The sequence below is a fragment of the Anoplolepis gracilipes genome, chromosome 3 (genome assembly GCF_047496725.1).
Source record: "Anoplolepis gracilipes chromosome 3, ASM4749672v1, whole genome shotgun sequence".
NCBI classification, from domain to species: domain Eukaryota; kingdom Metazoa; phylum Arthropoda; class Insecta; order Hymenoptera; family Formicidae; genus Anoplolepis; species Anoplolepis gracilipes.
Genome location: NC_132972.1, coordinates 5247639 through 5274769, shown reverse-complemented (window position 1 = coordinate 5274769; position 27131 = coordinate 5247639). Strand labels below are relative to the sequence as shown.

General features: G+C 31.3%; 3 protein-coding genes and 2 non-coding genes across 5 annotated transcripts; 2 read left to right on the top strand and 3 right to left on the bottom strand.

The window, feature by feature from the left end:
- Positions 1-8277: 8277 nt before the first annotated feature.
- Positions 8278-8370, bottom strand: Trnay-gua (transfer RNA tyrosine (anticodon GUA)). The gene is made up of 2 exons: positions 8334-8370; positions 8278-8313 (listed from the first exon to the last, which is right to left on the bottom strand). It is a non-coding gene; the product is annotated as a tRNA-Tyr (tRNA).
- A 1268-nt stretch (positions 8371-9638) lies between these two features.
- Trnar-ucg (transfer RNA arginine (anticodon UCG)) lies at positions 9639-9711 on the bottom strand. The gene has a single exon. It is a non-coding gene; the product is annotated as a tRNA-Arg (tRNA).
- An 871-nt stretch (positions 9712-10582) lies between these two features.
- On the top strand, positions 10583-11837 carry LOC140663466 (COMM domain-containing protein 5). The gene is made up of 4 exons (XM_072887657.1): positions 10583-10756; positions 10977-11172; positions 11255-11401; positions 11497-11837. Exons 1-4 carry the CDS (start codon positions 10657-10659, stop codon positions 11678-11680), a joined length of 627 nt encoding a protein of 208 aa, XP_072743758.1. The 5' UTR covers positions 10583-10656; the 3' UTR covers positions 11681-11837.
- A 317-nt stretch (positions 11838-12154) lies between these two features.
- On the top strand, positions 12155-15813 carry Nd-30 (NADH:ubiquinone oxidoreductase core subunit S3). The gene is made up of 5 exons (XM_072887652.1): positions 12155-12313; positions 12384-12455; positions 12686-12933; positions 13071-13316; positions 13546-15813. The coding sequence occupies exons 1-5, from the start codon at positions 12250-12252 to the stop codon at positions 13696-13698; spliced, it is 783 nt and encodes a 260-aa protein (XP_072743753.1). The 5' UTR covers positions 12155-12249; the 3' UTR covers positions 13699-15813.
- Hrm (solute carrier family 16 member hermes) lies at positions 14111-25323 on the bottom strand. Its single transcript, XM_072887639.1, has 5 exons — positions 24179-25323; positions 19460-19672; positions 18675-18801; positions 17763-17942; positions 14111-17531 (listed from the first exon to the last, which is right to left on the bottom strand). Exons 1-5 carry the CDS (start codon positions 24318-24320, stop codon positions 16301-16303), a joined length of 1893 nt encoding a protein of 630 aa, XP_072743740.1. The 5' UTR covers positions 24321-25323; the 3' UTR covers positions 14111-16300.
- Between the last annotated feature and the right edge of the window lie 1808 nt (positions 25324-27131).

Below are 27131 nucleotides of genomic sequence, written 5' to 3'. Positions count from 1 at the left end.
CTCTTTGCATTCATTACATTTAATTTATTATGTTCTGCTGTTGAACTTTATGAAAGAATAACAGACGAAGAAAATTATAAAGAAAGAGAGAGAGAGAGAGAGAGAGAGAGAGAGAGAGAGAGAGAGAGAGAGAGAGAGAGAGAGAACGAGACAGAAAGAAACAAAAAGAGGGGGGGGGGGAATAGAGTAACCATGAGACGGGGTCTATCGACCGAGGAGGATCAAAGGGCGAGAAAGGGTCAGAGATGTGTGGGAGAAGGACAGTGAAGAGTTTCGTACGACATGTACCCAAATACGCTGGACGATGGATATACCGATGCACGATCGATTTTTCCGACCTCGGAATCGCGGCTTGTTAAGTGATTCACAGTGAATGCCTCGTGATAAGAAACGAAAAATAAGAAGAAAGTTATTGGATATAAAAAGGGAAGGGAAGACGAAAAAAGCAAAAAAGGAGACTAAAAAGAAGCAAAAACCATGCTTTCCATAAAAATCTAATAATTTAAAAATTTTGTACATTGTGTTGATAGCAGATTACAAATTAAAATATATACAAAAAAATGTACATCTATAGTAAATGGGTATATGTGTATGAAAGTACAAATATGAAAACTGCATATATAAAGTCCGTCAATTAAAATGCAAAAAAATTTGAATTAAAATAAAACCAAAATATTAAAACATATATTAAAACAATATAGAAAGTGCATGAATATAAAAGATTGATCAATTATTAAAACAATAATTTAATTTTACAATGCTTGCAAGAATAATTATGTATAAAGAATAATTAATATCTGAGGTGTAATAATATTATATGAAGCGTTTCACAGAAGTTATTCAGTTTTCCATTATTTGTACGTATCGTTAGAATTGCTTTGTCCACTTCTTTTATTGTCTTAAATATAAATCTATCTCTTGCAACTTTATAATAACATAAAATCTGGTATATAATATTTTTTAAGCGCAGGATTAAAAAAAAACTTTTATTTATTTTTTCATATTGTTGCAAATACTAATGCAATTCAATAAAAAAAATTTTAAAGCCAAAATAGTGAATAATCAATCTCATTCCCTGTAGTTTTCTTACTAATTTAAACTTTCAAGTGCTCTATCGTACCACAATATTGATAAATTTGAGATTAAAGTTATGAAAAAGCTAATTTTTATATTTTATTATAAAATAAAATTAATAAGTCTCTTAAATAAAACTAATATAATAACTGAATAGTATACAATTTTTAATTTTGAATAAAAAATTTATTTAATATGTGTGACAAGATAAAAGTATTAGTGTCAAGGAAAGGCAATATGAGCTAGCGCAGATAAAAAATTTTTTATTAATTATTAATTTGCACTCTTACATCCTGTGTTGGCTCAGATTACCTTTCTACTTGACGTTAATACTTTATCATGTCACACATATTAAAAGAAATTGTATTTTATTCAAAATTAAATATTGTATATTATTATTAAAACTCTTGAAGTAGACTTCTGAAAATATCACAAAAATTTTTCCTAATCTTAACAGCAAATTCTTTTTGAAGATTGAACGTGTTCTAACGACATATACTCAATTTTGGATGAAATAAAATATAACGTTGAAAATGATTATTTTTATAATTTTCAAAATAATGAAAGGGTGAGAGAACAATTTAAAAGCTTATTTAATTTAATATAAAAAATATGGGAAATAATTATTATTTTCTTTTTTTATATTTTTACATATTTTTTTTTACTGGATTATATTATAGTGTTATTCACGCAACTTTTCCATTTCCGCTACCATTTCGGAGAGTGAAATAGCCGCCTTCAGCTACAATACCTTCCTGAGAAGAGGTTCGCCCCAAGGGGTTAAGAGCAAGCCGTGACAGTTATATCGAGCGAACTTGAGAGTATACTGAGAAGTCGAGTTGACGCGGTAGCGACTATTTTTGTTCGCCAACGAAGGCGACATTCCTACCATGTTTCCGCGAGTTTCAATGATTACTCAGTCGTACCTCGGAATGGTGCAACAACCGGGATATGCGCGCGGGAAGATAATTTAACGAGATATTTTCCTAAATCGCTTCTTTCAACTCACGGCAGTCTGACAGTTGTTTTGCAGAAAGTGGAATTAGCCTTTTAATGAGTGGAATTTTTTCTTTTTCGAAAGCAATGAGCATTCTCTATTTTTTATTATTATACCTTATAACTTCAATTATTATTGTTTAATTCTAAACAATTAAAAGATATGAAAAGAATTGAGATGTGATAATTTGCTTAAATAATATAGATTTAATTATACATAATATCTCACGTAAAAAAATAAACTCTCTCTTTTAGATTTTAGATTCATTTTTAAAATCATCTATGTTTGAATTACTTTAATACTGTGATATGACATTTGTGAGTAATAAAGATAAACAGAAGATTATCAAGAAGTGCAAATTTAAATTCGTCGATTTGATAATTTTTTAAACTTATTTTATTTTTTCATGTATGTGTGTGTAATCTTTCATGTGAATTGTATCCTTATTGATCAACAGAATTAATCATCTTAATATAATTAATCCTACAAGATAACACATGCCGAAAAATATGTAAATTCTGCCATATAGTTATATTACAAGGAAGAAAACTTTATTATCAACGAACTCTTCGTATGGTTGTACCACTTACGTATATCATATCGAAGTAATAGATGTGTACGGGAGTTAACAAGTTAATTTTCGTTTATCATGACCCAAGTGTATATCAAAGACACAATGTAAGCTACAGTTCTTAAAAAATCTTCTTCCGTGAAAAGTTAGAGTAATTGAATCACTGAAGCCTGTTATCAGTGATAAATCATTCTATCCGATAAAGCATGGAACATCAAACATATCAATTTAACTGTATACAGAATCGAGTAAGATTACTTATCGTAATCGATGAGTAACATAACAGATAAGATAGTGCCGAGCGATGTTTTTAAATTAAATGCACCTTCATATATGTAATTAAAAAAACATATTTTTATTATTAAAATTTATTATTAAAATTACCTTAAATATTATCTTCGCAAATATTAATTTGAAAACGTAAAATTTATTTACATGAAAGTTTAATCGGAAATAAATTTAATTTACTTTTAGAAAAAAAAAACATTTTCTAATTTTTCTCTTACATAAATAAAAGCACATTTACACTCCCATGAAAAAAATTGATATCGTTCAAGATGAGTTTGTTGAAAAATGATATATCTTAGATTATAATTACGGCATATTATATATATATATATATATGTGAAAGAATTTATAAATTTCAAATAATAAATTTCCACCAAAATCTCGCGTACAAAGTCAGCTACAAAAACAACCGTTCAAAAAAGCTTGAGTCAAATGTAATAATGTCAGAGCCAATAATTGCCAATTTATTTTTAACTTAACGCGCATGATCTTCTCAATTTCTCTATCTCTTTGCATATCACAGTAAGTAGACAAAATGCATCCCGCGACTCGTGTATGCGACTTTAATGTATCTCAAGTACTTGTATAATGCAGTAACACGGCGTATGCATTACAATCAGTTGCATCCGTTACCCGGGGAATTGTCAGTTTACTTAACTCGATACCAACTCATGCATCGCGGGAGATCGGACGGGACGGCGTCGGACCACACATTCGCTGCAACTACTGCGACATTATTAGTCCAATCCCGTGACTAATTTAATCTCCGCGATAAGCGGAGATCGAACGGCCGGAAGTCATCGGTTCCGAAAGAGGAACCGGATTATTCCGGAAACTAGGCGACGCGTTCTATCTCGACGATTTATGAGAAATTCTTGAAGCTGAAAACCATTCTCGAAGTCATTCTCGCGCACTCAAGCACACACACACATATATATATATATATATATATATATGTACACGTTATATATATACACACACACACACACACACACACAGGTATATCCTTATACCCACGTACACAGTGCGCTCCTGCCCCCGTTTCCGCTCGCCCCTTGTCCTACCCGCTCCCCTTCCGCCCCTCGCGAAAATCGATCCGCCACCGGCCTGGACAGCAGCAGTCCACGTCGAACGGCTCCGACCTGCACCCTCTCTTCGACGAACGTGAACAGGGGGCAGCCCCTGAAAGCTGCAGAGCAGCGTCGTTCGACACTCCTACACATCCTACACGCAATCGATCCCCAATCAACGCCATTATGCGATAGAAACCGAGGGGAAAGCGAAAGAGGGAGGAAACGCGAGGAAGAAAGGTTGATTTGCCGGCAACCATGATCGTCCGGGTGTCTGCACGAGGTGCAGAGTACAATACGTAACTCCTTACCTGCTTATCCTGCGTGACAGCCGACCGACGTCGCTCATCCTCACGATCTCACTGGCGTGGTTCACCGCACAACCGTTCGCGACGCCAGGGTGGCATCGGGGCGCGATAATCACAGCTCCTGGATGCTCCGCTGGCTTTCCCTCGGGCTCTTTTGTCACTCACTCGCCGAGCGGGAAGGAGGGGACAAGCGTCGGAAGACACTTTTGCGAGTCTTCCGACCGAGTGTCCGGATTTCGCGGCGATTTCCCCGGCGATTCGATCGCCGCGGCTCACAATCACTTCGCGAATATTAAATATTCGCGCGGATGAGTCGCGAAACTTTTTCTTTTCACGGGGGGGTCTACGCTGCCGTCTCCGCGTAACCCGCTCGATCGTGACGTCCCGCGAATTCGCGCTAACTCGACTCGATCGCGCCGCGACACCCGCTCTCTCGTGACCTCTCGCCGCCCCTTTTCGCGAGTTTTCGCGGCTGCGCTCACTCAGAGACCCGGACGGACAACGCGAGAAGCACGCGCGCGATCGTCGCGACCGGCGGCATCAGACTGCGCGAGAAGGCGCTCGCGCTCGCGTTCACGGCCCTCTACGATTCCCCTCCTCCCGCCTCTCCCCCCACTCTGCACGCGCGTTCAACCCCCTACTCGCCGTCCCTACTCCGCTGCGGTCCGACGACGTTGCTCCCTTCCCTTCCTCTCTCCTCTCACCACCATGTCTCGTCCTCGCCCTCTACCTCTACTGTCCTTGGTGTGCACAGGCGCATCGTCCGATGACGTGCCGCGATTGCGCGTCAGAGGGGCTACTTACTAATTATGCTGTTCACGATATCATATCGAAGTATCGATAGTTTTGTGTGATACTATAAAAAAAAAAAAAAATTGCGCGTACATAGAATGAGATATGCCAGTCAATTTAAGAATTTTTAGTCTCGCGAAATAAACGTAACTTACAAAATTAGATATTTGTAGGAAGAAGATAATATGTGATACCATTTTATACGAACGTATAAAAATTATAAAAACAATAATGACGATTAAAAGACATTGCACATTTTTTTGTTGTTTTCAAAACAATTTTCTCACGTTTCACATTTACATTTTTGCTTTCCTCTTTAAATACACACATTTTTAATAATGATATTTCAGATTCTGTATTAACTAGATATTGATAATTGAAAGACATTATCAAAGTAAAAAGTATACAAAACACGAGGATACATTTAAAACGTTAAATAAAAAATAGAAAATGTTGAATGATTAAAAACGTTAAATATAATTTGCAAAAAATATATATTCTATTTAAAAAAAATAAAATAAAATAAAGAAATCTACCTAGAAAAAAATTATACTTGTAAAAAGATTCAAATTGATATCCCCGTCATACAAAACGTTTATGTGTCCGTTACAAAATATAATAAGCCCGTTATAATAAAATAGAATACGATAAACGTGATAATATCATATAATGGATATTTAATAATTTTACAACATTTATTAAATAAACATTAATCCTATTTAACGACTTGATAAGGATTATTGGTTCTGAAAAATACTCGGGTGTCACGTACAGTTTCGTGTCACAATTACCCTAATTGATCTCACATGATGAGATCTTTGCAGGTACGTCACTGGTTACAGCGCTATCGCTCTGGTAAACTCCGCTGCGACTTATCGTTGACGCGTTTCCATCCCCCACGCCATCCCCAACACCGGACGTCAGGAGGATGGCAGCACGTGTTGCCAGTTGCCACCCTTTCTATCGGACTCTTACTCGCGTCGTGATCAACGCAGACGCGATGTCCTCTGTACGGGAGGAGCCCCATTTATATATAGGGGTTACACACAAGTTACATCTTTCAACTGTTAACCCTTCTGTTACAAGCTATCTTTCTACTGTAAATTTTTTTTCCTAGAACAATACTTGCTTTGATAAACAAAATCAGCAAAAATTTTAATAATAATTTACACTGTAATAAATATAATATATAATATCATATATATATAAACATATATTTTCTAAACATAGGATCAATATTCCCTGCTCTGTGTAATTTCATTATTCCCTTGACATAACAAAAAGGTTAAAAGAAATATAATAAAATTGATTCTCCCCATACAAAAAATTGGATTTTTATATATATATATATATATATATGGAAAATTTTCTCACTTTCAGAAAAATATAATAAATCAAAAGTTCTACAATTCATAGAAGAATTCGTATAAAATTATGATTATTTATGAAAATCTTAATTTATTAGAAAAAAATGTCTAGTGGATTCTTTAATAGTAAAGAAATCTTTTTTAAAAAAATTTAATAATATTAAAAAAGTGTATATTAATATATTGTGCATTATTACTATAAACTAACTACTAAAGTTTCAGGCTGCTAAATTATTCAAAATAATTCTAATTAGTTGGAAAATTTTCTTTTTTAAAAATTAATTTTATCAAGATATTGAGAATTGTTGAAACAAATTATTGCGCAACGAGATGCGTTCACTGATGAATTCTATTGTACAAACAACAAGAGGGGATACAATACATCGAACACCTTATATCGACCCTCTAATCTTCGCAGTACTAGGTCAAACTTACCTGAGAAACAATTTAAAAGCTTACACAAGCCACATTTAGGCGCGGTCTCGTGTTGAGGATAATTCATTTTGCTCTGATTAGACAAAAAGGAGTGGCGCGCCCTCGCAAGGGTTTCGATCCCCAAAATAGATAAATGGATAAGCATCGAATGACGCAGAATCAATGACACAAAATATGACGAGAGATTTAGAGAGAACTCGTTTTGTTCACAACTTCGAAAACAAGCTGTCAATGTTATAGTATCCTACAGCAAGTTTTTCCTTTTTATGTTCTTTTAATTTTGCAACAAAAATTTAAAATTTTTCTATATACTCCTTGTAGATAAGTCCTTTTAAACTTTTAATAACAAGTAATAATCTATCTTTTCTAGTTTTATATACAGATACATATAATGTGTATTTTCTACATATTTTTTCTATTTTTAAATGTAGAAAAGAGTAGAAATAAGAGTATAAATATATAAATAAGTTATATATATATTAAAACAAAAAAGAGTTTTTTTCTAAACTTGTGAAAGCGTACTTAATATTTATATATAATTTATATTTTATATAGGTCACTTATTTTTTATAAAATTTTATAATTTGTATTCAATATATAAGATATAAAATATCTTTTATTTTATATCTTAAATTTTGTATTTATATTAGTAGAGTTTATTACTTTTAATTTTACCTATTATCTACGTAATTGAGAGTTTTCCACATTAATTTGATACTTTTTCGAAGAAAGTATTTAATAACACATACGACAAACCATGAAGCTATTCTTCATATTCAACTGTACTATAATTTATAATTTATAGGAGACTGTTTTCAATTTTCGTGGCTGTTCCTATGATCATCTGCAAAAAATATTTTAAACGATGTAACGAACTATGAGTATATGTACTATGGTAATATGTTTTATCACAATATAGAATAAGTAAGAAGTTTATTTAATAAAAAATAAGGAAACTGAATATAATGTAAAAATAATAATTATATATTTTAATTATTATATTATTCAGTTATATTGAAAAAAAAGAAAATTTTACAGGACTATAGTAAATGAATAAATAATTAAATGTTGTATACGTACGTGTTTATGTGTGTAAATAGAAAGAGAGAGATTTTATGTGTGTGCGTTTGTATGCATTATTTATATATCTAAAACATATCGTTAAAATATTATATTATACGTTTAAAAAACACACAAGATTTTATTATATTTATAAATTAATATTTTTATTTATATATAAAAGAAATGAAAGATTATATATATATATATATATATATATATATATATATATATATATATATAATATTTTAATTATACATTTTAGAAAATAGTATTTGTCCACAAAAAAGAACTAGAAAATTGTACCAAAAAAAATTCCTTCGAGCCGGATTTGAACCAGCGACCTATGGATGTCCATCTTAATTATGCCAACTACAGTCCACCGCTCTACCAACTGAGCTATCGAAGGTTCTTGCTTGATCATTTCAACGAACGGATCATACCTGTAGATCATAATCAACATTATTAATTTTAAACTTTTAAACATTAAATTATTATAAAAAGAGTCACTACACATTTATTAATAATTTTTCTACTAAAGCCTATATTATATCTAAATATATTTATTTAATTAACAATAGTGTTACAAAATTTTTTATTATATAAATTATTTGTTAAAAATTAATATATATATATATATATATATATATATATATATATATATAAATTTATTATGTTCACCGTTCTTTTGCAGAAAAAAATCATTGTTTTAAATCATTGTTTGATCGTTAACTTTTCTATTGCGAAATAATTAGCTCTAGAGTAACTTTGTTATCCTCTTCTTGATAATAGAAAGGTTAAAAGCTATTAAATTTGTGCTGATCAAATGTCGCCTACACATTTCATAATAACTATAAATTATAAATGTAATATCGACAATTTCATATAAAAAATGAATTATAACGAAATTGCACCATTAGGAATTTTTGTTAGAAATGCTAAAGAGTAATAAATAATATTCCAGGAACTGTCGACATTTCTTAATAATGTTATCAGTATACATATATATCTCAGGTGAAATGGAAAGTCATGATAATATCAAAGTAATGTCAAATGACGTCAAAATGACGAGAGTATGACTGTAAAAACTCACTTTTCAATCCTTTTTTTTTTTGTCATTTTGACGTATTTTGACATTATTGTGACTTTCTGTTCTACCTGAAGTGTGAATGCCCTTCCCATACCTCTACCATTTTACATAAGACGCCTACACGCACTCATAGTATATTATTATACAAAGAAATGTCTCCACAGATATATCTCACTTTATAAAAAAATCACTTGTAAAAAATTTGCACAATAAACTCTCAATACATATAATATATATCATATAACAATAAGATGTAATAGTAGAAAAAATTTAGTAAAATAAATACATAATTTACCTTACTTGCTTTAGAACTTATAATAATAAATTTTGCAGTAAAAGAGTAAAATTAACATTAATTCAATTTTAAATAGTTAATAAATTTTTAAAAAGATTTAGATATTTTTGCGCATTGTGTATTATATTGAATAAACAATGAAAAAATTAAATAGAGCGAACTCGAAAGACTTTAATAGTGCATATGTAATATATATATATATATATATATATATATATATATATATATAAATGAATTAACATTACATATCTTGCACACCTCATGTGTCGAACGAAAAAAAATATATGTTGTACGACCGTGACAGGACTCGAACCTGCAATCTTCGGATCCGAAGTCCGACGCCTTATCCATTAGGCCACACGGTCTACTGTTGGGTATCATTCTAACCCGGTATATTAAAAAATTTATTGAATTTTCTTGTCTTGTATTAAACCTAAAAAAATATTAGAGTTTATATATAAATGTAAAATAACACGATATCTTAAAAGATATAGGTGTATCTGTCAACATTACAAGCTACAGCTCATCTTATTTAACACTGTTATTGATATTAATATTTAATTATCTGCAATCCCACACACAATTATAAACTAAATTATATATATTCACCTCATAATTATGTTAAATGTAACATATTCCCTAAATTTTGTAATGAATAATTATAGCTAAGATTTTATGCTATTTATATTATATAAGTATAGTGAGGCTCCGGATAAATATTTTCGTGATTGTAACACCAACGGTAATAGAAGAGCATTGACATTATCAGCCATTTAAATTGGACAGAATAAATACATCTGGACGTTCATCAACTTGTGCATAATGCAATATTCAATCTACAAATTCAATTTACAATTCTAGTGTTTCGTAGACAATATATGTACGTACAACGCAATATACATATTAATATAATTAGGCAATTGCATTTCTATATGTGAAATGAAATCGATATTCTACCTCTGACCGTTCGTTAAAATTTGTCCGAGATCAGCAATCTTCGATATTTTATTCCATTCGTGACGATACTTGTGCCATTCCTCACTCAAACACAATTAATTCGATGACAATAATTGTCATCGAATTAATTAAAAATCATCAATCGTCGGTAGAAATTTAGAAATTCAGCTGTGCAATACGATATCGATTAATACACTAGGTATCGAGAATGCAGCGAGTATTCAAATAGTAGCTCTTGATTTCCAGTAGATGGCAATATTAAACAATGCGAGAGTTTAGGTTAGGTTAGGGTTAGATTAAAATCACACTCGGGAGAGATCTGTCAAAATTACTTGAATGTCATTACGATAAAAATGACAACTCCCTTTCAAACACAACTCTTAGGCGTTTTAGGAAATAAAACGAAATATTTGGCAGAATTAAAAAAGACATTCGCGCGTCCATTAATACAACGTAAGCTTAAAACAGATATATGACTTAATGTAAACAGATATAAAACGTATAGTTCATTATATTAAATACAACAAAATTCAACTGATAAATTATGTACTGCTTAAAATTATTTACATTAAATGCTACGATTATTTACAATATTTACAATAATCATAGCATTTAATGTATACAATAATATTACATATCTATGTACGTATATTAATTGTATAAAAAATGTTAGTTGCAGTGAAAGCAATAGAATTGGAACATATTGAAGAAGGTATACTAGAGCGTATAAGTAAGAAATATAACATATCCGAAGAGTATGTAGATGAATACTATGCTGCTATTCTCACAATTTTGAAAACACATCTACGTTTACAGTATAGCCATGATATTAAACCTGCAGAATTAAAACAATGTTTGGAGGAATTAAAGTAAGTACATTATTAAAGCTTATTTTTTTCTACATGACAGTTGTATATTACTTCTCAATTGACCTTTATATATCAATTACAGAATGACTCCAGACTGTATAGAAGATTTATCTTCCGTGATTTATGGTCCAAAGCGATTGGATCTATTATCAGGCTTAATTCAAAGAACAAAGTTTAATCCACAATTGATCTCTTGCAGATGGTGTGTAGATATTACAATCTCCTCTAAGTAAGTCTAGGCTTTAAAAAGATGCCGATACTATGTTATGAACAATATAATTATATATAAAGATCATATTCTTATATATTATTATTTAATTGCAGTATAATAAATAGAGTGCTAGAACCAAATATCGTGATGGAATGGATCTTCAATACGGGAGAATGTGTAATATTTGAATTATCTTTGGCAAAATTTCACCAATTGAGACATACTATAGCTACCATTCTTGTTGAATTACAAGCTTTGGAACGGCACAGTATTTTCAAAGCTATCCAGTCCAGCTAATAATAACTGTGATAACTTGTTATTGAGAGATTTTAAGACACAAATGTTAAAACTAGCTATCTGTAACTATAATTCATAAATTTTTTTATGTATATGTGAAAGAATACAACTTACATGTCTATAGATTTGGATGATAACATTAAGCTTAGTATATTATTAAAGAAAAATCCTAGTCCACTTAATTTTACTTGATAAATACTAAAGTGTTGATTTTTTTTCTCTAGGGTAGAAACTATGTAACTTCTAACTAGTTAACAGTAAAACTTTCTAATAATCGAAATAAAATTATTTTTTTATAATCATTATTTTTAATTTTTTAATAATCTATAAAAATTTGTCAATTACGTCCTTTAGGACGTAAAAAATTACATTAGGAAAAATTAATTTTCACTACTCTGATTGGTTGACCAAACATTATTACGATTGGTTGTTGGATAGAGAAGTTCTAGGGTTCTTCGACAATTTCTGATACATATTTCCCTAAAGTAAAAAGTGTCATAAATGTTAGGAACTATGGTGTCCCGCTGATAATTGTGCTTAGAATTGTATTTTAAAGATTTTGTGAAAAGATGACATCAATATTGAAGAATTGTTGGAGGCTGTCGCAAAGTTTATCAGTCGCTACACCAAAATGTAATAAAGTATATCGTACAAATGACATTTTCTACCGAATTATGTAATAACGTGTGCATTTGTCTAACAGGTTATGCTGTCGCTTTTCCGTCATCGATACGATGCAACACGACGACAGTCAGCGAAAAAACCGAGACTCGTCGTACGTACGATATGTTCAATACATAACTTGGTCCTTAAGTAAATTTTGAGAAAAGATTACATTATAATTTATTAAAGGCTCTTTGTTGTTATTAGTATTTGCTCCAATTTCTGTCAGAAATTAAAGTAGATAATAATAGAAAAGTGGAAGAAATAATTCTGAAATATCCTACATATATACTATATATGAAAAGTGTTTAACGCATTGTTTTATCTTAAATATTTTTATAGCCACGGTGCGTAAACCCAGTCAAGTTGATGTCGATCGTTTGATAAATTTTGGTCGCTATATCTCTGATTGTTTGCCAAAATATATACAACAAGTACAGTTGACTGCTGGTGATGAACTGGAGTTACTCATTGTTCCTGAAGGCATTATTCCTACATGTACATTTTTGAAAGATCATCATAATACACAGTTTGTTAATCTGTCAGATATTACTGCTATAGATGTACCTAGTAGGCAGTATAGATTTGAGGTAGGTTTTGCTTTATATATTGTATTGTACTTTATGGTCTGTATACATACAATATAAAATAATTTATACAAATGTGATAAATTGACATCGTATAACTTTACATATAAACAAAGCACTGTATATATTTATTTTTATAGCTCATCTACAATTTGTTATCGCTGCGATACAATTCGCGTATTAGGGTAAAAACATATACTGATGAGTTGACACCCGTTGACTCTCTCAACAGTGTATTTAAAGCTGCTGATTGGTACGAGCGAGAAATATGGGATATGTTTGGCGTATTCTTCTCAAATCACCCTGATCTTCGCAGGATTCTTACAGACTATGGCTTTGAAGGGCATCCACTAAGGAAAGACTTTCCACTCAGTGGATATGTTGAGGTGATTATTTTATTAAATTAATATATCAATATATTAATTGATTTTAATATAGCATCAAACAAATTTATATCAATAAGATTGTATTCATTTGTAGAACTTTTTGTTGTTAGAAATTATTAGCAATAATTTTTATCTATTAAAATTAGACTTATTATAATCTAATTAAAGTTAAAAATTAAATTTTACATTCTCTCTGATTTCTCTCTAATATATCAATGATTTGTTTTAGGTTCGTTATGATGACGAGCAAAAAAGAGTAGTTATTGAACCATTAGAATTAGCCCAAGAATTCCGTAAATTCGAACTATCTGCCCCGTGGGAACAGTTTCCTAAATTCAGAGATACTCCGCCAACTGCCCAAAATATCTTGAAAGAAAAGTAATTGTTTTCACTTAGATTATTATAGTCCGAAAAAACATAAAGTATGTATATTGATAAATATCATCTTTTCTCTCGTTAATGACTTCTCTTGTTAATGATGTCCAATTCAGAGTTGTTTTTGAAATACAAAGAATAATGTATATACTCCTGTATTTCATCTTATTTTAAAACAAATTGTAAAACTAGTTATTTATGCTTCCAGTAATTTATCATTCAATGAGCCCTTGATTTTCTCTATGCTTATGTATTATAATTTGGACTAATTTTATTCCCATTTTTAGGAAATAATACTTTATTTATGTGAACAAAAAATGATATTGTATATGTATAAGTTATAATTTGAATAAAGAGAAAAGAAGCTTAAATAATTAGCTTTAAATATATAAAAACTTAATAGGAAAATTATCAATATATTATCTTGGAGTTTTTTTTTGTTTTATGTATTTGTATAGAGTTATAAACATAATATATATGTGTATATATATATATATATATATATATATATATTACTTACAAACTACTTATGACCTACTCGTAAGGCATTATTTCCGGCGGATTTCGAAAGTTTTGAAAAATGGATCAACCGAATTGAAGTTCCTTTAATAATTGAAAATCCAGACAAAACCAAAACTTATTTTTTGATACAAGACGATATTTTAACACTAAAATATATAAAGATATACATTTTTCGCCGGATATATTTTGCTTATACGATCACGTCTTATACTTGTTGTGGATCCTTTTCATTAATTCATTCTCAATTTAGAGAGAGAATGACAACCTATACCAAAATTCTGATCTAATATTTAATAACTATAATTCTCATAGATAGAATCCACTTTCAGTCATTCTAGCAATAAGATCGCATTTACATACATGCGATCAAGTCTTTAGAAATAGATACTGTCTAGCTACAATTGTGTGCTAATTTAATTTATTATTAGATTTGTTTATAGAAACAAAATTGATACGTGCTACAATAGTATTTTTATTCCGATGCACAACTAGTATCAATCATGAACGTTGCTTTTCACTAAATATTCAAAAAAATTGAATTATATTTTTCGTACTGATGCAAAATTTTTACTTTCAGAGAGAGAGTAATTTTTTCTTTCTTCGTATATAAGGCAGGAGATATATTTTTTTCTTTCTACTTCCGAGAAAGGAAACGTTTGCACATTTCTCAAAAAAGTTTTTCTCTCGAAAATTATTTCCCTAAATAGTACGCTTTATATTATAGTCAAAAATGGACTACGCGATGCGTGAGGTCGCATTGAGCGTCACCTCATCACCGATATAAGAGCGTATACTTGGCGGTAAATGTGATAAAGTCGGAATCCGAAATCGTTGACACAGAGTGAAGTTGATTTGGCTAGTTGAAACTTTTTGATTTCTTGTAATTTAAAACAGATCGTCATATATGTGCATATATATCAGTTTTTAAAGAACGATATATATCTTCTATCGATTTTATTCTTAAAAATATAAGAAAAATTTTTATTATTTACAGACTCACAATTTTTCATCATCTTAAGTACTTATTTTTAAGTACTTTCTACATTTTATCATTGTAAGTACAAACATTTCATTATAAATATAAACTAAATGTAAATGGATTTTATTACATTTCTGTGTACTTATTTCAATCTTGTGTTTTAATATTATGGTAATAAATTAGATTTTCATTAAGAAATTAAATTATTTTGTATAAAATGATGAAATTACTAAAAACGATATTCTTGTTTTATAACTGTCTTTAAAGGTACAACGCATATTCCGTTTTATATTACAAGAAAAAATTCCATATGATAGAATTACTCACTCTGTGCACGTAATAATCAAATTACTGATAAAGGTGATAAACATTATATCATATCACTTTTACCAGTCACTAATGAAAAATGTAATGCTATAGAACGAAATATTAGCACTTTTTTGTAATGAACAATTCATTTCAACTATCACGTGTAATCTTATTATTCAAGACAATTGATAGTAAACTGGTATTTAGAATTGATAGTAAACTGATTTACAATAAGATTTTCCCACATTTACCGTTCTATTTGGCGATCAATTATAATTACTAAAATTAATAATTATTCGACAGTCATACAATCATACATCATGGACAACTTACGCGAAAATTATCGGACTAAGCAAAATGCTCAAATGTTAAAGTTTTGCTCGTTCCGAAAACTTCGCCAGTGCAGTTTCGATACATTACATTCACGCTAATCACAGTTTAATGTTCGGCCACGTTCTCGCTTTCTTTTTCACTCTCTCTCTCTTTCTCTCTTATATACATACATACGCGTTTACATGGCCACGTTTAAGCAATTGCGCAATTAAGCTCATGTGTGCCTTTACGTAGTAATCGAGTCATATGTCGCGACTCGTTTATATATAATTGCTTTTTCATAACTTTACATTTAAAAATTTGAAAATGAGAATAGGTTTCCATTATGTATGCATTACACATATATATTAATAATACATCTATTCCAAAACTCAAACTTTAAGACGTAAGATTATGAAAAGAGTGTCCAATATTAATGACGGATGAACTATCATATTTTTTATAAAATTTGTGTTTGTTTGTCCTACTATACTTTATCTATTTTGGCGGATTTCTCCAATGCTGCCTGTCTCCGCCGAATTAATGGCACAATACCCCAAAGAGACGCGCCGAATACCAGAATAATGCCAAGTATACTAAAGATCGGTCCGTAGCTACCGATCTGCTCATACACTATCCCACAAATGGGTGGCCCTACTAGTTGAATGACGCCGTTAACGAACAATGAGATACCATAGGATGAGGTGAGCTTCTCCGTTCCCAGCATGTCGGCCATGATGACGGCGGTAATGCCAACGTAGATGCCGGATGCAAGACCGAAGAAGGCACAGTAAACGGACAACATAACGTATGTGTTGGAGGTGGGTAAGATGGCCAAAGAAATGCCGGAAGCGAGCAGACCCCCAACGAAATACCAATGCTTAGGCATTATCTTGATGTCGGAGAGAGCGGAGCCGCCGATACGACCTACCAGGTCGAGCATAGAGACGATCGACAGCAGCAACGACGCGTCCCAGTTGTCAAAACCCAGGGAAATGGCGTAGACCGGTAGTAAAATGACGAAGTTGGTGTAGCTGATAGCATTGGTGGAGTTGGAAATCAGAATGACGAGGTAGATAGGATCCTTGAGCAGGCTAACGTCGAAAAACTTATTCTGTTGGCTTCTCTCGTCATCCTCGCGCCGCTTCTGCTCCGCGTTCGCTTTCCTAGCGAATGTGCTAGAAATGGCGTTCAGCGTCAATGTAGACGCTCGTTCCGGATGCAGGACTGATAGGGTGCTACCATGATACGGTGTGCTGACGTAATTGAAGGATGACGCGCTGGGCGAGTTCAACGGTGATTTTGCAGATGTCTTGGAGTATTTCCCGGTATCGAGCATGGCACCACCGCCCTCCGGCACAGCGTGCAACGTCGGCGTGCTGTGCATTTGGCCGCTGATCTCGCGTCCGGCAGGTACGCTGATCTTTCGCGTGCGGCTCTGCACAGGTGTGTTCTTGTAATACTCCAAGGCAACGCTTGACGCGCTTTTCGGTACGATAGGCGCAGCCTTCTCGCTCGTTGAGTTGTTCGACGATACCAGTTGACTGCTGCTCTTCTCGGTTATTTGTTCCGGGCTGCTGGTGACGGTTTCCCCGTCATCGCGCTCATCGTTGTCATTCGGAGGTCGAGCTGGCACCATATGCCATTCCACCGGATGATACAGAAGCGCACTCGCCCAGACATTTAATGTAATGGCACCCATTATTAATACTGCGCCTCTGCGACAAAGGAAGAAATTTGTCATTAGTCAAGATTTTTATCATTGCTAACATAGTTGATCGCCAACGATAAAACTACTATTATATAGAAAGTGTAAGCATATATATCTTACATTTTCATTTTTGTAGCATTTATCGAATATTTATATATTAATTTATATATTAATTTATATATTAATTTATATACAATTGGTTTAAACCAAAAAATAAGTAAATAATAAAGAAGCTCACCTGTAACCATATTCTCGTAGAAGAAAGCCCAAAACGGGTGGAAGAAATATTGAGCCTAACGCACTGCCAGATATACAGAGTCCGTTGGCAAGTCCTCGTAGCCGTACAAAATAAGACGTTACGATATATACAGTTGGGGGAAACGCTAATCCTGCTCCCGTACCTACCAGTACACCATAACTGGAAATTACATAAGAAATATTCATTCATTATATAATAATACGCAAAAAACTCCGGATATATTCGAGAGAATATATCTATAAAAGTATTGAATTAAAAAAAAACGATGTTATTTTATAAATCTTTTTTCTACATTTAATATATTTAAATATTTCTTTTACATTGTCGCTCATCTTTATTAATACCGAATAGCTTTACTCCAATATTTCTTATCTTTGTATTATAATTTTGAAATTCTGCAATTGTTTAAAAAAAAATGGTTTGTAATTCTTTTGAAAAACTTTTCGCAGTAAATACATATAATTAATGTAATTATAATACGACAATTAATTTTGGTTTTTTTCTTTAATCATAATATTTGATCATAATATTTGAAACATATCATATACATATATAAAAATAGAAAAGTGGAAAATAATTTTGCTTTGATGTAATTATTATATATATATATATATATATATATATATATTTTATACTTGAAAAAAAAGTTTTACAAGACAAATATTCTCGTCGTAATTTTCAATTTAATCAGTAGAAAATATTTATTTTAATTATTTGTAATTTCTTTCTAATAAAAAAATTTAATAATATTTATAAACCTTGCTTTCATGTATAATTCTGGAAAAATTTTGTTCTCTTACTGATTTTTTAAAGGTATTGATTGCGTAAAATATAATGATCAATTAATATGATTCTATTTTATATTTTATTTTAAAAGGAAGGAGAAATTACCTTACGCATAGAAAGGCCACAGAGTTCGCGAAATAGCTCAGCATCATCCCCACCGCGGCAAATGTCCCCCCTATTAAAGTTACCGTACGATAGGAATACTTGACCGAAAGTACACTAGACAGTGGGCCTGGAATGATAAGATATCGCTGAATAAAAAAATGCAAGTATAACAGCTATGTTTCCTTATAAATTATTCGTGCAGATATACCAAAAATTCTTCGAATTTTATTATGATTTTACCAAAGGATATAAATCAGTAATTCAGATTCACATATTAAACGTAATATGCATACATTTGTTTGTTCTTAAGCTAATCATTCTTAATTTGTTTACTCAAATACAACGACGTGATTCATAATATACGAGGGAAACTAACACGAAAAGAATAAAGCAAATCTTTCCGTGTCTCGAAGTCCATATTATCGTAAATTTCCATATGTTTCTATCGAAATGTAAAATTCGTGATTACATTATGATGTAACGGATGAATTAATATTTTCTAAAGAACTTAGTTTCTTTCATATAATTATTATAAAAGTGTAATCGATTTCATGTGAAGACACATGACTCATTGTTCAGAGTTTTGAAATTTTGACACTAAAGCAAACAAGAATCGAATGTGACTATATTTGAATATTTAATGAATTATATAAACGCAAAAAATAGATACGAGAATAAAATTCTCGATAGAATCCGATCTAGGATAAGATGTCTAAAAGCCATGGATACGTCCCCGAAAAGCGTTTATCGATGTAATATACAATATATATAACGACAATTCTTACCCAGTGAACTGTATAGAAAATAACAGAGTGACGGTATCCATGCAGCTGCTGCTGGTGACGCATCAAATACATCGAGAAATTCGACGAACAATACTCCGAAGGACTTGATGGTACCAGGGATGAGAAGGTTAACCATGACGGAGGCCAGAAGCACCAGCCATCCCCAGCCTCCGTCCGGTGGGATTAACTCCTGTTCTACCTTTTCATCTTTTTCTGCAATAAAAATACATATAATTGAAAATTTTTTATTAATTCTTTCGAGAGTTTTTATGTCATTTATAATAATACAGAGTAGCATCGTTAGTTTCTTCTTTTCATAACACTTTTTTATCTTTTTGTCCTTTAAATTGATTTAATAAAATTCGTTTTATTAAAAACTAAGAAAATAATCCTGTCTCTCCCTCTCTCATCTGCTATTATTATTTAAATAATAATGCTAAAAAATATATTACAAAAACTGCAAATTATGCGCTATTGATTATAGCAGGAAAAAATGTCTAATATTTCTTGAAAATGATTCAATTACTTCGACGAAACGTGTCTGTGTTGTCATTGTTTTTTTACTTAAAACCTGACATAGAGGAAACCAATTTCTATGAATTTATTTAAACGCACAATAAAAAATAAAATCCTAATTTTAACATTTTTTTGTACATCCCAGAAAGTCTATTCTAAATTTTAAGTTAAAATAACTTATTTATTATGTGTTACTTATTGACAAATTAGAAATGTTAAGTAATCGAACAAAACTTTACATTTATTTTCATTATTGTGACTTTAAGTATGATGTAAAAATAACATATAAAGTAATTAAAACCTATAATATATATAAAAGATTAGTTACAATAACTTGTAAGAAATTGGTAGAACATTTTAAAGTCTATGATTACTCGAAGATTTATTTTAACTTTTCTTAGAATGTTAAATTGATTTTGAAACATATTTGCTGATTGTTAATGATGTTAAAAGTACTCAAAATTATTTTAAACTTAAATTGATATTTTACTTATAAGAGACAAACACAAGTGTTAAGTTATGAAGTTGACATAAATGTAACATATGAAAATGTTATAAAAATAATAACATATCAGCTGTATGTTAATTTTACATTGAAGTAGTAATCAAAACGGGTAAGAAAAGTTTAACATATGGATGCACAATTTTTTACTGTGCAGGTAAAGCAAAATGATAATAGAAAAAAACATTTAAACAATTAAACAATTCTCGAAAATTCTCTTTTTCTGTTTCTGATAATTTACTGCTGCCAATTGCTCAACATATAGTTTGACAAACAAAGTACAGGAAAGACAGTGTAGTTGAAACAATATGTTTTTAATTTTGTGTAACCAATTCGCGAAAAGCCTGAGTAAACTACAGTAATTAGTATACACACAAGTATATAATAACAGATATTTTTTCAATGTATATTTTACGAGAAAAACGTGTTTCTAAGTGCTTTATGATGATAATTAAACACATTTGTAGTCAGATGAAAATTGATATGCTAATGAATTATGAACGATAGGAGAGACTTTGATACTGATATAATAATAAGAATATGTTATATAGTTGATGTTTAAAGTGTCCTCATCAGGTATGTCCTTAAGTACAATAAATTCGTTCAAAACATAAACAAAGGATGGATATTAAACAGATTGAAGGGCATAACTTTGTAAATATACCAAATAATAGCTAAAATATAACATAAAATCTATCGCAATGTATTTCAATTCTTTTGTAAAGATTTAAAAAAAATTATATTATTGCAAAAGATATTTACAGAGGAAATGCTTTACAACAAAAATTTTCTGAATAAAACCTAAACGACTACACAGAGTAAATAGTTATTCTGCTCGCAAGCAGAGAGTAATTAAAAATCTTAAAATTCTCTCTATGTTTAAAAAAACAATTATTAACACATCCCAAGTGTTCATTAATATTATATAATGAATATAAAAGAGTCGCTGGTTCACGTGATAGGTGAAAAGCAAGGACAAAATAGATATCTCTTGTATGTATTGCGCGTAATAAAAGAAAAAGTTGTAATTTCTCTCCGTCACAAAGAGCAACATTCATCAGTATGCAACGTTGTAATATCGATACTGGTCACCTCACATACGGAAGTTGTTTCCGTTGTGACGTGCATTCTGACTTGTTTTTATAACATTCGAACATTCAAACAATGGATGTGAAATAGAAGGTCGACAGAAATCCAATTGATATAAGCAAATTTTTATCAAATAAATCTTTTTCTATCCTTTGATATATTTTTCTTTTTTTCTTACAACAATGAGTGATTTGTTTTAGTTTCTCTATTGATATATCCTGAAAAATTTTTACTTTACAGATGTTTTGTAACAAAAATAATTTCTTATGTTTATATGAATTATTTTCTGTTCCATATACACAAAAATTAATTACACATTATTTTAAAAACATATTTTTTCCTGCTATTTAACAAAGATTAAAAATATCGTTAATATACTGGGAAAAAAAAATAAAACAAAACACAAAAAAAGAAATTCCATACTTTCAAACGTAATTTAATATTGTTGCATATTTATACCTTTGTACGAACTTTTTTAATAAAATTTATACAATTCGTTATTCAAAATGAATTGTTAAAAATAAAGCCCAGCATGCATCTAGCACGGACTATGAATGAATATTGTAACTAAACTAGAGAAGATGACAATCTCGAAGTGATACCAAGTATAGGCAAACGTAACGCGTTTTAATCGTTTATATATCAGTTTTACTCAATTTACTTCTTGGCTCATAGGCCAATATTTTATATATTTAACTCTTCTATTTATAAAACATCTACCTATAATAATCTACGATACCGAATGGAAGATGGAGCTTAAAAATGGAAAAAGATAAGAAAACAGGAAAAAAATTTTATAAGTAAATGTGATGAATTACAAAAATAAAGAAATAAGAGATAATGACAATACAAAACGTTGAGAGAAAGAGAGAGAGAGAGAGAGAGAGAGAGAGAGAGAGAGAGAGAGAGAGAGAGAGAGAGAGAGAGAGAGAGAGAGAGAGAGAGAGAGAGAGAGAGAGAGAATAAATGTTGGTCATATGGTCGTATTATATGATAAGAGACTGAATAAAGGTATGAACTCTACATGTTGAACATTATATGTCACTTTGGAATATTAATATTTTTTATTTTTAGATTTAATAAATATAGTTATTTTATAATTTAGTTTTTTTTCTTAGTTCTTCCGCTTTGAGATTTCAAATGCAGTTTGTTTTTAATAATAAATGTTTATAATTCATGGATCAGTCTTTATCAAAGATTTTTCGAAATTTTTAATATAAATTATATGGACTATATTATATGAACTATATATATATATTTTTTATTTTTAATGGAAAAAAGAATCCAATTTGGAACCTAATTTGATTTTTTCTAGCACTTTTATTAGGAAATATCTCTCTCATGAAAACAATAGATGAAAGAATTAAAAGGCATTACTTTTTCCATAATGTGCAATAGTACTTTCTTTAAATGGAACCTTTTATTTCCTTTCCCGTATCAATTCTTTTTGTCATTTCTTGTTAAAAATTATATAAAAAATGCTCTTTCCCGTATCAATTCTTTTTGTCATTTCTTGTTAAAAATTGTATAAAAAATGCTGACATCAAAAAATAAATACTTCATACTTTTTTATGAAAAATATAAGGTACATCATAAAATGTTCATTTATATCTATATCTATGAGTTTAGCTTACTATTAAGATATAAAATAATATCTAAAATAAATACGAAAAATAAATACTTCATATTTTTTATGTCAAAATGTATCAGAAAATACATTATAAAGTATTCATTTATCTATGAATTTATTTTAATACTTTATATGTAGAATGTGTCGAATATTTAAAAAATGATTCCAATTTTTTTATATTTAAAATGTACTTGTACTTGCAAAAGTGCATTGTTGCGGAAAACTTATTATTAGTGTTATAAGTAGTTAATTTTATAACCTTCAACTTTTTTCTGAACTTATATTTTTTTATCGACAATTGAGAAATATTTCCTGTTACACATATACAATAAAACACAAGAAAAAATATAATGTAACTTATCATTAATATTTATCATCTCATTATGCACTTTAGCTAGAAAAATTGAAAGACAAAACATACAAATATTTAACATAAGCGGAAGGACAATATGTTAACGATTTTTTATTAATACTAGCCGCAATTACTGATAACCTCAGTATGTTATCAGTAATTCTCACTGACATTAACAAAAATCGTTATGCGGTTCTGAAGATAAAAGAGGATAAGAATCCTTCTTGAAACAATGAGAGCGAGAGCAAACGCAATTCTCTCATCGATACTCGTTAATGCCTTCGTCATTAATTGTATATATCAGTGACGTCACTTGCAATAACATTAGCGATATAACAATGCATAACAATTTCCCTTAGAAAATTCCGACGTTTTTATTCAACATAAATGATAGACTTATGTATAAATTATATATAAATTTTGGACACATAATAAACTTAACAACTACCGTAGTATTTATATGTAAAATATTATATATAAAAAACAAAGAAAATGATTTTTAGAGATCAGTATTTGTAAAGCTTTATAAATATGAAAAAAAAATGTAAGATTTCGAATTTCTTCGAGAAAGCAGACCTATCGTGCCAACACAAAATCAACGGAATTCGCTTTTTTTTTCTCATTGCTCACCTGACTTATTGGTCCCGTTCAGCCGGTCTTTGTTGTTGTCCGACTCCTGAGATACCAGCCTGTAATCGCCCTTTCGGGATTTACCCGAGCCAAATTTGATGTTGATCCCATTGTCCTGATCTTGAACCCGTTGCATCGTCATCGACCTTTATTCGCGGCTCGCGCGCGCGTACCATACACACGAAAAACAACACACGCGGCGGTCCATACACACAGCTGAGAGAGATAAAAACGCGGGGGCCGATCACACTACTATCGGATGATATATATGTATATACGTATAGTAAACGTGTTGGTGTGCTACCACAGTAGCGCGACAGTTAAATGCAAAACGAAAAAGTATCGGGAGTGAGAGAGAAAAAGAGAGAGAGAGAGAGAGGGAATCAAAGGTGAGGAGAGAGAAAGAGAGAAATATAGAAAGAAGATAAGAGAGGGCAATAGCCGTGACGTTTTCCTTCCTTCCTGTTTCTATTCCGAATTCTATTCTGGTTTCAATCTGCTTTCTATTCTGCCTTTTTTTTTCCGCGACGTGTTCTTTATCACTCGTTACGCGCGTGCTCCGGATGAATACCCGATGGTGTAGATAAGCAAGTAGGTATAGATAGATCACGGTGGTGCAGATAAGTAGGTATAGATAAATACGTAGATATCGTGACGGCGGGGAGACGCGCGTCAATGCTCCGAACGGCGCTCAACGTTCTCGTAAAATACTCGCAAGCCTGTGTCATGAACCTGAGCGTGCCAGCAACGGCGTCGTCGGTCCTCGTGCTTCCTTCGGCCACCTCTTTTTCCACAATCATCCGCCGCCGTTCCAGTCATAGACCCCGTCGGTCCGTCGATCGACCCAGCCGTTCCGTTCCTCTTCCGCCCTCGCCGAACAATCGTTTCGTCGCGACGATACCTCCAACCGAGCTGGCTGCCGACTACCTCGTCGTCTTCGTCGTCCTCGTCGTTGTCCAGACGCATAGAGAACGTGTAGCGACACCGGTGCACGTACATGAACCCCGCCGCTTGCCGTCACAATGCCGCCGTCATTCCGTTCCCCCGCGTACAACGCACCCGCTATCTATCTACGCACTCGCGACATACGTGCGCCACGAGCCAACTGATCGCTGATCAGCTGTGTGTTATGACGCAGGGGCGTCAAGTGTCCCCTCTCCGCCCGCAATTCCCCTTTCCCTCTACCACTGCTCTTCACGCTCGGTAAAGCTGTATCCCCCCTCCGCGGCAGTTTTTCAGGGCGCACGCGCGCGCCAATACTGTATCTCTCTCCCTCGCCCTCGCGCGACTGCTTCATACTTCATACGCGCGCGTAACGCGAAGGAAGAAGGAAGTCGGTTGTCGCTTTGCCTTCTCTTTTATCGACAAAGCGTATATCCCCACTCTAACACTCTACGAGTCACAGTGGTTTAAGATCGGTCTTTTTTCGTCTTTCTTTCTCTCCTTCACAAATAATGTTTCTCTTTTTTATTCCCGCGTATGTACGCAGCCAAAATAAGGACATACCTGTGTTTTTCCGATACAATAACAGAGCACAGCTCTAAAAAATAAGCAGTTGAAGGATATATTCGGTCAAAAATACTAGATATATATATATATATATATATATATATATATATATATATATATATATGTATAAGCATTTTGCCCGAAGATATAGCTGAATACAGAACGATTCCGTAGTGAATTATGTGGAAAAGAATCTCACATTTAACGAGATTATACAGTGTACATTAATCATTATCAGAGAAGATAAATTAAATAATTAAATAAAATATAAATTACTTATTGCAAATTATACTATACCTGCCTTATCGCTGTTAAACATTTATCAATAATTATAGTATTTTGAAACAAACAAAAATAATAAGATTATCGAAACAAAAATAAAATGAAAGAGTAAGAAAGTAATTTAATAACAAAAAATATGGAAAAAAGTAATAGCACATATAAGAAAGAGTTATTTATTAGAATCTGTATAAAACAATCAAGATTCTGTAGAAAAACGAGATTTTATTAAATAAAACTGAAATAACTTTTAGACAAAAAGATACGACTTTATTTAAAAAAATTATAAATTTATCTTTCTTATAAATCATTTTTTTCGTTAAAGTATTTCAAAATATACGTTTATAAGTATTTCCTTATTTCATGTGTTTGAAACTGGCAATTGTCGTCAAACAAACACAACAATAAGGTTTATCTTCTAAAAGATTGTAGTATAAATCTTCTTCACCGACTTCTAAGAACGAGATAACAATAAGAATAACAGAAAATTATAATACATAATACTGTCAAATGTCAATCCGATTATCAGGTAAAACTTTCCAGATTTCTTTCGAGAAAAACATAATTGTACATTGTTACATAAATTGTATATATTATTTGTATATTTTCAATATTTTGGAAAATAAATAAATTTTATATACATGCATATATATTTCACATACATATAATACGCTTATGTGTTCAAGAATATCTTATAACTATTATTCTAAACTGATAAATTTCACACAATACATATAGTGTAGTCTACACATCACATTTCTAACAATAAGAAGAAAGAGTAAGTCTCCCCTCTTTCTCTTCCAAATGGAGCACAAAGAATGAGGCTACGGTAAGTTTCCACAGGTCTCCTTTATTTGTTCCTAAACAAGAGATTAAAAAACAATGAGGAAGAGTATTTAAAAATTTCACATCTTTAAATTTATAATGTTTTATAAAGAGAAAGAGCACTTAAATATTATAAAAGCGAGAGAAAGGCTGCTGTAGCGTTATAAAAAAATCGAGAAATTACTTTCTAAGGATATTCTCGATTTCTTTCATCATCTTGTGCATCTCATGCTTTTGTACCATACACTGTTGTTTTACGACGCGAACGAAAATATAGGTAAACATCTGTAAATACGAATGCCAAAGAAAACTACATCTCGTTGTTTTCCCCATCACGTGC

Excerpts from the sequence above, each read along its gene's own strand:
- Nd-30 (XM_072887652.1), top strand. The coding sequence starts at position 12,250 with ATGACATCAATATTGAAGAATTGTTGGAGGCTGTCGCAAAGTTTATCA. Across the intron at positions 12,314-12,383 it reads ATCAGTCGCTACACCAAAAT|GTTATGCTGTCGCTTTTCCG; the intron begins GTAATAAAGTAT and ends TTTGTCTAACAG. Across the intron at positions 12,934-13,070 it reads GTAGGCAGTATAGATTTGAG|CTCATCTACAATTTGTTATC; the intron begins GTAGGTTTTGCT and ends TTATTTTTATAG.
- LOC140663466 (XM_072887657.1), top strand. The coding sequence starts at position 10,657 with ATGACAACTCCCTTTCAAACACAACTCTTAGGCGTTTTAGGAAATAAA. Across the intron at positions 10,757-10,976 it reads CGCGCGTCCATTAATACAAC|TTGCAGTGAAAGCAATAGAA; the intron begins GTAAGCTTAAAA and ends AAAAAATGTTAG. Across the intron at positions 11,402-11,496 it reads GATATTACAATCTCCTCTAA|TATAATAAATAGAGTGCTAG; the intron begins GTAAGTCTAGGC and ends ATTTAATTGCAG.
- Hrm (XM_072887639.1), bottom strand. The coding sequence starts at position 24,320 with ATGACGATGCAACGGGTTCAAGATCAGGACAATGGGATCAACATCAAA. Across the intron at positions 19,673-24,178 it reads GAACGGGACCAATAAGTCAG|AAAAAGATGAAAAGGTAGAA; the intron begins GTGAGCAATGAG and ends TTTTTATTGCAG. Across the intron at positions 18,802-19,459 it reads TTTTCTATACAGTTCACTGG|GCCCACTGTCTAGTGTACTT; the intron begins GTAAGAATTGTC and ends TTATCATTCCAG.